The 10,800-nt window shown below is 43.8% G+C and overlaps 1 protein-coding gene across 16 annotated transcripts in view; it reads right to left on the reverse strand.

Moving 5' to 3' along the window:
- Positions 1-10,800, reverse strand: part of HMCES (5-hydroxymethylcytosine binding, ES cell specific) — a 29,820-nt gene that overhangs the window by 3,259 nt on the left and 15,761 nt on the right. For all 16 annotated transcript variants that reach the window (XM_077990484.1, XM_077990483.1, XM_077990490.1 and 13 more), the window contains 2 exons: positions 5,079-5,260; positions 1,030-1,222 (listed from right to left, as the gene is read on the reverse strand). In XM_077990484.1, coding sequence (XP_077846610.1) covers positions 1,030-1,222; positions 5,079-5,260 — 375 coding nt within the window. The remainder of the gene's footprint in view (positions 1-1,029; positions 1,223-5,078; positions 5,261-10,800) is intronic.

The following is a 10,800-nucleotide window of genomic DNA, read 5'->3' on the forward strand; positions in this document are numbered from 1 at the left end:
CCCACTGCAGGCCTTCTGCTTGTTTGCCTTCCCTCCCTAAAATACACCCTCTGGATCCTTGCTGATTCTAAGAAGTTAAGGTTCACGGTAGGAATGCTCTCAAATCCTCCTGAAGGAGACTAAGGACTGGAGCTCCTCCAACTTGTAGTTCAGAAAGCAAAGATACAGAAAAGAGACACCAAAAATCACAGCTGGTTGGGGATGGAGACACAATATGGTCAAGGGCTCCTTTGTCTTTCTCACAATCACTGTCTAGATTAGAAGTCCTCAAACTTGGTTTATCAGACTCATTTCATCAAAGAAGCTTTTTTTTTTGTTTTCCTTTTTGTGGAGAACGGGGTCTCACTATATTGCCCAGGCAGGTCTGGAACTAATGGGGTAAAGCTACCCTCCTACCTCTGCCTTCTAAGTGCTGGGATTACAGGCATGAGCCACTGCACCCAGCTGAAGCTTTTTTTTTTTTGAAACGGAGTCTCACTCTGTCACCAAGCTGGAGTGCAGTGGCCCGATCTCAGCTCACTGCAACCTCCAGTTCCCGGGTTCAAGTGATTCTCCTGCCTCAGCCTCCCAAGTAGCTGCGATTACAGGCGTGGGCCACCATGCCCAGTTAATTTTTATATTTTTAGTAGAGACTGGGTTTCACCATGTTGGCCAGAATGGTCTCGATCTCGACCTCGTGATCCGCCCGCCTCAGCCTCCCAAAGTGCTGGGATTACAGGTGTGAGCCACTGTGCCCGGCCTGAAGCTTCTTAATTATACAAAAGCCCAAGCCTAGCTCTAAATGTTGATTCAGGATGTCTGGATAGGGTCTAGCATTTACATTTTGAAACAGTTCTTCTCCTGGGAACTCTGAGTCATAGCCAGGTTTGAGAATCGCTGCTCTACACTACCTTGCCGTGTACAAGGGGCATGAGAGCTTTTGATGGTCCAAATTAAAGGGCTGATCATAAAAGGCCACATCCTAAAAGAAAGGCACACTGACAGAAGACAGAAAGCTCAAAAAGGACTGTACCAGTCACAGGCCCCTACCTTTTTGACCACCAAGTCGACAGGAGCCAGACACTCAGGAGTATTGTTTCGCGAGTTGTTCACCACAGAAGAGACTGCATGGAAGGTGATGTTCTCTGTCGAGTGGATTAATTTCAGAGCTTCCTGAGTTGAGACTTCACCAAAGTCAAGCCATTTAGAAACTGCCTCCTCTCCATCTAATATGGCAGGCATCCTGGCCAGGGAAGTCAAGACAATGGTTGGGAGAGGTAGCGTGAGAATAAGGAGAGAAGGGAGAGAGACTTGAGTCAGCTGATAGCTCAGATATCACAAGGGGAACCTGCCCTCCCTCTGCGCTTCACATGCTGATTGCTGCCATGTGTTCCCTGAGCACAGGGTGACAGGGCACCAGATTCAACACCTGGACAACCACATTATAAAGTTTCATGGCAAAGACAGTGATGAGTACTATGACTGGTCTAGGGTACTCCAGTGTCCACTCTAGCAAATTGGTAAACTTTCTATGACATTCCAGCCTAGAATGCAGGGAAAATAGTTCTTGAAAACTTGTCTATCAAAAGTAATCTCAAGCCTCACCACCTCTCAAAGACTTACACTAAGAAAACTGTGAACAAAAGGAAATGATGTGTCAGAAAAGCAGAGAAGGTGTGAAACATGACTCCTGGGTACCCAGAGGACGTAAAGAAAATATACTAGGTTTAGCTTCCAGTTTTATGTCCCAGTCAATGCAAAGTGTGGCACACACTTTATTGGGTGGTACAGTTGATTCATATAGAGACAAATGTTCATTTGTCTCCTAAACATATATATAACATATAAAATAATGTTAAACACTGTAACATAAAACAATGGTACATTTTAAAATGAATGGTGATTTAGATTAAATGAAATGTAATTTTTAAAGGTTAATTACTACAAGAGAGCTATATCACATGAAAGCATATTTTCACAGATATAACCTACGACAAGGCTAAAGCAGGTAATCCTGACAGATGTCACACTGCATTCTTTTCAGGAGAACTCCAAAAAATCACTTCAGGGAGTACTCAGCTCTGGCAGAAATTATAAAGGTAGAATACACGTATAGTCAGTTCTGCCAATGCTTATGTTTAAAATGCAAATCTGTTCCAGTGCCACTGATATATTAGAGAGTAATTGGAGCACAATGCAAATTTTGTGTTTGCTTATGCAGTTTCATCTGTGAGAAACACAAGGTGAATACAGAAAACTGCACCCAGCTGAACTGAGCCTTGTAGAAATACACAAAGTGCATACATCTCAAACACTGACTGCTACTTTGGCTCACTACATACTATTTCACAAAATTGTGTTTTGCTCTTCTTTTGCCTTTCTGAACTTTTCTATATATATAAAAAGACACACATTTAACATCTCAAACATGTCTAAGCTTCCTGGCTCAAAACATGGTAGGCAGTGCATGTGAATGGAAACATTTTAAATATTGAAGAGAAGCTTGAAATAGTAAAGAATCCTGGAATAAAAATCAGAACGTGATTATTTCCCGAGCAAAGGATATCAAGGAGTCCACATCAGTGATAATGCTACAAAAAAATAAATCAAAATGACCATGGCTGGAACAACTTCAAGAAGTACTCTGGGCCAGGCGCAGTGGCTCAAGCCTGTAATCCCAGCACTTTGGGAGGCCGAGATGGGTGGATCACGAGGTCAGGAGATCGAGACCATCCTGGCTAACACGGTGAAACCCCGTCTCTACTAAAAAATACAAAAAAAACTAGCCAGGCGAGGTGGCGGGCGCCTGTCGTCCCAGCTACTTGGGAGGCTGAGGCAGGAGAATGGCCTGGACCCGGGAGGCGGAGCTTGCAGGGAGCTGAGATCCGGCCACTGCACTCCAGCCTGGGCTACAGAGCAAGACTCCGTCTCAAAAAAAAAAAAAAAAAAAAAAAGAAGAAAAAAAAAAAAAAAGAGAAAGAAGTACTCTGGCCGGGCGCGGTGGCTCACGCCTGTAATCCCAGCACTTTGGAAGGCCGAGGCAGGCAGATCACAAGGTCAGGAGATCGAGACCATCCTGGCTAACACAGTGAAACCCCATCTCTACTAAAAATACAAAAAATTAGCCGGGCGTGGCGGCGTGCGCCTATAGTCCCAGCTACTCAGGAGGCTGAGACAGGAGAATGGTGTGAACCTGGGAGGCGGAGCTTGCAGTGACCCGATATCGCACCACTGCACTGCAGCCTGGGCGATGGAGCAAGACTCTGTCTCAAAAAAAAAAAAAAAAAAAAAAAAAAAAAAAAAAAATTACTCTGAAGTCAACACTAACCAACTAACCAGGCCTAAAAGAGTAGAAGCAATGGAGAGATTCTTTAGCATATGGTCTGAGTGCCAAAAAACAAAAAATTGGAACCTTTCTCACAAAGAGAAAGCATTTGGCTGGGCGCCGTGGCTCACGCCTGTAATCCCAGCACTTTGGAAGGCCGAGGCGGGCGGATCACCTGAGGTCGGGAGTTCGAGACCAGCCTGACCAACATGGAGAAACCCCGTCTCTACTAAAAAAAAAAATACAAAATTAGCCGGGCATGGTGGCACATGCCTATAATCCCAGCTACTCGGGAGGTTGAGGAAGGAGAATCACTTGAACCTGGGAGGCGGAGGTTGCAGTGAGCTGAGATTGCACCATTGTGCTCTAGCCTGGGGCACAAGAGCAGAACTCTGTCTCAAGGAAAAAAAAAAGAGAGAGAAAGCACTTATTTATATATAAACAAGCATCTATATTTGACCTCTGTTCAGTGACTGAAAAAATAAATATAAAAATAAGCACCTAATTAGCCAGGCATGGTGGTGCATGCCTGTAATCCCAGTTTCTCAGGAGGCTGAGGCAGGAGAATCATTGCCTGAACTCGGGAGGTGGAGGTCGCACGAGCAGAGATCACACTATTGCATTCCAGCCTGGGCGACAAAAGTGAGACTCCATCTCAAAAAAAAAAAAAGCACCTATAAGGTTTATACAAAAAATATATAAATAAGACCTATATATAAATAAAACCTTAAATACCACAAGTGGCTCCTTTTAGTGCTAGTGGTGGTTAGTTCACTGGTTTCGAACATGGCGACAATTTTCAAAGCTTTCTGCTATTGGGAGAAGCCACAAGTACAGATGAAAATGCCGCTAAAGAATTTCTAGCAGTGATACAGAAGTTAATTGGAGAAGGCTATACATTGAATCAAATATTCAATTTTGATTAAACAGTATCTATTACAAATGCATGCCTCAAAGGAAATACGTTCAAAGGAGAAAAAATGTGCCCCAGGATTTAAGACTGCAAAAGATAAAAAATTTTACATAACCTTCCTTCCACAACTTCACAGTAACTCATGAGATGCATTTCTTCCAACACCCACTTCCACAAGCAAACTTCAGGTCTTGTCAAGGTAAAGTGCCATATTTATTGTAGTATGTATTTATGTATTTATTTACTTATTTTTTGAGATGGAATCTCATTCTGTCGCCCAGGCTGGGGTCCAGTGGAACGAGCTCAGCTCACTGCAAGCTCCACCTCCTAGGTTCATGCCATTCTCTCACCTCAGTCTCCCAAGTAGCTGGGGCCACAGGCACCCGCCACCACGCCCAGCTAATTTAGTTTTTGTATTTTTAGTAGAGACAGGGTTTCACTGTGTTAGCCAGGATGGTCTCAATCTCCTGACCTCGTGACCCACCCACCTCAGCCTCCCAAAGTGCTGGGATTACAGGCGTGAGCCACTGTGCCCTGCCTGTAGTATTTATTTATTTCTTAACCACTTAACATGAATAAAGCAGTGTTACTGTTTTATTAGGTTTCCATTATTTTTAATGTGTCACTGACAACATTTTAAGTGTTGTCTCAACCCCATTTTCTCCTTAAGTTATGTGGTTTTTATTCTATCCTTTTACATAGTACAGTGATTTTTAGGAATGTATGTCATGTTAAAGTCAAACTGATTTTAACTTTACCTGGTAAAACGACTTGGTTTCCTACTCTCTAAAGCTACCTAAAAGCAGAGGACAAACTCTCCTTTGGATCCTTTTGGATCCAGGGGTAAGAAGTATGACTTGCCTGTGGTGGATGTCACTCAAGCCTTTGCAAGAATCCACTGTGATGATGGTATAGGAATACAGGACATCTCCTCCCTCTGGGGGCTCCCAGCAGTCAAAGATCCCAGCCATTGTCAGCAGCCTCCAGTTGTCCCAGACTTTCTCCCAGTTCTCAGGACTATCTGCAGCACCAGTGCTACCTGACTGGAAGCAAAATATATGGGCAGATTAGATGCACTCAGCAGACTTCTTCTACATGCAGATTGGGTACTACTTCAGACTCAAGAGCATGGAAATCATTTTAAAAGTAATTCAGCCCATGTCTTACTAACCCCTCTGTCACCAAAGCAAAGAAGGTTGGTGGCAAATGCCAACTGAAGCTATAGATTCATGGCTCTTTAATACTTTCAGAATTTAACACCTTCACTGGACATTTAGGCCTTCCGTGAACTGACCCACCATTCTAGCTATCACTCATATTGTTAATTTGAACCCAAACCAGCTGTTGGTAAATGAAGCTCTCATGAAATTTCATGCTCCTGTCAATCTTCCTCTGCCCAAAATGTCCTTCCCACCCTTTCTTAATTGAATTGAATTTCATGCCAATTCCTACTTGCCGTTCAAAACTCAATTCAAGGCCTAAAATGTAGAAAGCTGGAAAGAACATCACTTCTATTCTAACAATAAGAAAAAAGCTGGATAATATGCAAAATCATAACTTTTCTTAAATTCATCAGAGAGGTGAGGTCGATCAATTTCCCTGAAATTTAAGAAAAGACAGGGTCCTCCAAGGGGCAATGGGACATAAGTACTGGCTTATTGGCAGCAACAGGAGGAAGACACAAGCCTTCATACAAGCAGGTAAGAATTCAGATAATGTTATTATCACATTTCTACAAGCAGCGTATGGGCTGGTAGGATAGTACAGAATCCCCGGGAGCTGCAAACCTCAGAGGAGTCTGAACCAGCTCACAGGCTCTTCTTCTTGGACGTTGCCAGTGCTCGAAAAAGACTGGGGACAGGGCAGGAGCCTGGAGGAAGCCATCCTCACTGTTGCATACTTTAAAGTCAAGCTCCCTTGCCTCACCTAATCACTTTTCCGGAACTAAGGAGCAAAAGTCTTAAGCTGCCAGGGAAAGGGTAATAATCCCTTTCACGTCTAGGATACAGGTAAAGACCCACAGAGGCGGCCGGGCGCGGTGGCTCAAGCCTGTAATCCCAGCACTTTGGGAGGCCGAGACGGGCGGATCACAAGGTCAGGAGATCGAGACCAGCCTGGCTAATACGGTGAAACCCCGTCTCTACTAAAAAATACAAAAAAAACTAGCCGGGTGAGGTGGCGGGCATCTGTAGTCCCAGCTACTCAGGAGGCTGGGGCAGGAGAATGGCGTAAACCCGGGAGGCGGAGCTTGCAGTGAGCTGAGATGCGGCCACTGCACTCCAGCCTGGGCGACAGAGCGACACTCCGTCTCATAAAAAAAAAAAAAAAAAAAAAAAAAAAAAAAAAAAGACCCACAGAGGCTGGGGAAGGAGAGAAAGAAAAAGCCCCCTACGCCCTGGGGAAGACTAAGTCACAGAGCCAGGTCTGCCTAAGACAGACTGAACGGAGAGCTGCCTCCACCTCTGTTTAGATGACAAACATTAAGTGACAAGCAGAAGCAGTCTACTTCTGGAAGAGGGAAAAGGGCACAAGAAAGACCCTGTCTAAGGCACAGGATCACAGGAAAATCCAACAACTGAAGAGAGCAGGGCTGCTGAGAAACCCTCTGGAAAGTCAATCCTTACCCTAAACAATGGGTAACACCAGAGCCCTTGAAAGCCTGTGATCAAACAAAGGCACTGTAATGACAACAAAGCCCAAACCCAGTTCAATTCCTGACAAGACTGACTTAACCTCATATATTAATGGCCTAATAGAAGAATTTCCAGACATATTATTAGTCTCTGTCCTACATATCATCTCTGGCAACAATAAAAAATTACAAGACACACAAAAAAAGCTAAAGCAATCAACCACCAAGAGACATACGAACTAATAGAACCAGATTCAAGAGGTTACATTTCCCAGATGCTAAAATTATCAGAGAACTTGAAGTAAAATTAATGTCAAAGACTCTTGTGGAAAAGGTGGACAACATACATGAACAGATAAGGAATTTTAGCAGAGAGATAGAAACTATAAGAAGGACTCAGTGAACTTAAAGATAGGTCAATAATGGCCAGGCGCAGTGGCTCATGCCTGTAATCCCAGCACTCTGGGAGGTCAGGCATTCAAGACCCGCCTGGCCAACATGATGAAACCCCGTCTCTACTAAAAATACAAAAAAAAAAAAAAAAATTAGCCAGGCATGGTGGTGCGTGCCTGTAATCCCAGCTACTTGGGAGGCTGAGGCAGAATTTATGAACCTGGGAAGCAGGGGTTGCTGTGAGCCAAGATTGCACCACTGTACTCCAGCTTGGGTGATAGAGCGAGACTTCATCTCGGAAAAAAAAAAAAAAAAAAAAAAGTCAATGAAAATTAGCCAAACTGAAACAGAGAAAAAAAGAAAGAAAAATGGAGAGAATATCCAAGAACGATGGGACAATAAAATCATCTAACATGTGTCATTAGAATCCCAGAAAGAGAAAATCAGGCAGAAGAAATATTTGAAGAAGAAAAAGCCAATAAATTTCCATAAATTATGAAAGATATCAAACTGCAGATCCAAGCAGCAAAGAGAATAGGCCAAAACACGTACACACAATGTATTCAAACAGCTGCCCTAAGAGAAAATCTTAAAGGCAGGGGTGGAGGGGAAGGCGGTGAGAGAAGCACACATTTATGCATTACATACAAAAGAAAAAAGATAGTTATACACTAGACTTCTCAAAAGAAACTATGAGAGCCAGAGACAATGAAGTGTATTTTTTTGCAGGACTGAAAGAAAACGAAACACCACTAACCCAGAATCTTATACACAGTGAAAAATACCTCTCAAAAACAAAGACAGTGGTTGCCAAAGGTTAAAGACAGGGAGGTATGGAAAGTGACTACTAATGGGTATGGTTTTATTTGGGGTTGATAACAGTATTGTGGAATTAGTGATGATGGCTGCAAAACATTTTGTGGGTTTGTTTTTTTTTTTTGACAGGGCTCGCTCTGTCACCCAGGGTGGAGTGTAGTGGTGTGATCTCTGCTCACTGCAACTTCGACCTCCTAAGCGCATGTGATATTCCCACCTCAGTCTCCCAAGTAGCTGGGACCACAGGCATGAGCCACCATGCATGGCTAATTTTACAGGTGTGACCCACCATGCCTGGCCAAGGTTTTGAATATACTAAAAACCGCTGTACATTTTAAAAGGGTGAATTTTATTATATGTGAATTATATCTCAATAAAAAGCATCATGATGACTTTTTAAAAATAGATACTTTTTCAGACAAAAAAAAAAAAATCAGAATTCATTACCAGCAGACCCACACCACAAGAAAACTTAAAGTCTTTCAGGCAGAAGGACTGTAATACCAGAGAGAAAACTGCATCTATACAAATAAGTGAAGATCCATGAAAATGGCTAAAATGAAGGTACATGTACAAAGACTTTTATTTTTTACCACTCTAAAACATAACTGACCATCTACAGCAAAATAATAGCAATGTATTTTAAGTTTATAGCATATGTAAAAATAAAATGCATAACAGTAGCCCAAAAGACAGGAGGAACTGGGAGAATACTGTTGTAAGGTCTTTTCAATGGTAGTGTAGTGTATAAAGACAGAATATTATTAACTTAAAATGTATACTGTAAGCTGTAAGGCAACTACTAAAAACATTTTTAATAGGTAAAAATAGGCCGGGCGCGGTGGCTCAAGCCTGTAATCCCAGCACTTTGGGAGGCCGAGACGGACGGATCACAAGGTCAGGAAATCGAGACCAACCTGGCTAACATGGTGAAACCCCAACTCTATGGCTCACGCCTGTAATCCCAGCACTTTGGGAGGCCGAGGCGGGCGGATCACAAGGTCAGGAGATCGAGACCACAGTGAAACCCCGTCTCTACTAAAAATACAAAAAATTAGCCGGACACGGTGGCGGGTGCCTGTAGTCCCAGCTACTCAGGAGGCTGAGGCAGGAGAATGGCGTGAACCCGAGAAGCAGAGCTTGCAGTGAGCCGAGATTGCGCCACTGCACTCCAGCCTGGGCGACAGAGCGAGACTCCGTCTCAAAAAAAAAAAAAAAAAAAAAAAAAGAAACCCCAACTCTACTAAAAAATACAAAAAAACTAGCTGGGCGAGGTGGCGGGCGCCTGTAGTCCCAGATACTCGGGAGGCTGAGGCAGGAGAATGGCGTAAACCCGGGAGGCGGAGCTTGCAGTGAGCTGAGATCCGGTCACTGCACTCCAGCCTGGGCTACAGAGCGAGACTCCGTCTCAAAAAAAAAAAAAAAAAAAAAGAGGTAAAAATAATAAGCCAATAATGGAGACGAAATGCAATTATAAAAGATTATTCCAAAAACAGAAAGATCAGGAGAAAAGGAACAAAGAGTTGATGGAACAAATAGAAAACTAGCAAAACAATGGATTTTAACCCAATCACATCAATAATTACACATTAAATTAAATGTTCTAAACACAAATTAAAAGAATGATTGTCAGACTGAATCAAAAAGGAAAACCCAACTATCTGTAGTGTAAAAATTAAGTTCACGGCCAGGCACAGTGGCTCATGCCTGTAATCCCAGCACTTGGTGGGTGCTGAGGCAGGTGGATCACCTGAGGTCAGGAGTTAGAGAACAGCCTGGTTAACATGGTGAAACCCTGCCTCTACTAAAAATACAAAAATTAGCCGGGCAAGGTGGTGCGCACCTGTAATCCCAGCTATTCGGGAGGCCGAGGCAGAATCACTTGAACCCAGGAGGTGGAGGTTGCAGTGAGCTGAGACCACACCATTGCACTCCATCCTGGGCAACAAGAGTGAAACTCTGTCTCAAAAAAAAAAAAAAAAAAAAAAAATTAATGTATATTAAGCTAATATACATTAAGTTCCTAGACAGAGTAACTGACTTGTAGTAAGTGCTTAATATTTGCTATTATAATTTTTTTTTTTTTTTTTGACGGAGTCTCGCTCTGTCGCCCAGGCTGGAGTGCAGTGGCGCAATCTCGGCTCACTGCAAGCTCCGCCTCCCAGGTTCACGCCATTCTCCTGCCTCAGCCTCCCGAGTAGCTGGGACTACAGGCGCCCGCCCCTGCGCCCGGCTAATTTTTTCTATTTTTAGTAGAGACGGGGTTTCACCATGGTCTCGATCTCCTGACCTTGTGATCCGCCCACCTCGGCCTCCCACAGTGCTGGGATTACAGGCGTGAGCCACCACGCCCGGCCTTTTTTTTTTTTTTTTTGAGACGGGAGTCTCGCTCTGTCGCCCAGGCTGGAGTGCAGTGGCCGGATCTCAGCTCACTGCAAGCTCCGCCTCCCGGGTATACGCCATTCTCCTGCCTCAGCCTCCGGAGTAGCTGGGACTACAGGCGCCCGCCACCGCGCCCGGCTAAGTTTTTTTTTGTATTTTTTAGTAGAGACGGGGTTTCACCGTGTCAGCCAGGATGGTCTCGATCTCCTGACCTCGTGATCTGCCCGTCTCGGCCTCCCAAAGTGCTGGGATTACAGGCTTGAGCCACCGCGCCCGGCCAATATTTGCTATTATAATTGACAGATGTTTTTATAAATTAATCTTGTCTTGTACCAAATCATTTGTGTGTTACTAGATTGG

Source organism: Macaca mulatta, chromosome 2 (assembly GCF_049350105.2).
Source record: "Macaca mulatta isolate MMU2019108-1 chromosome 2, T2T-MMU8v2.0, whole genome shotgun sequence".
NCBI lineage: Eukaryota > Metazoa > Chordata > Mammalia > Primates > Cercopithecidae > Macaca > Macaca mulatta.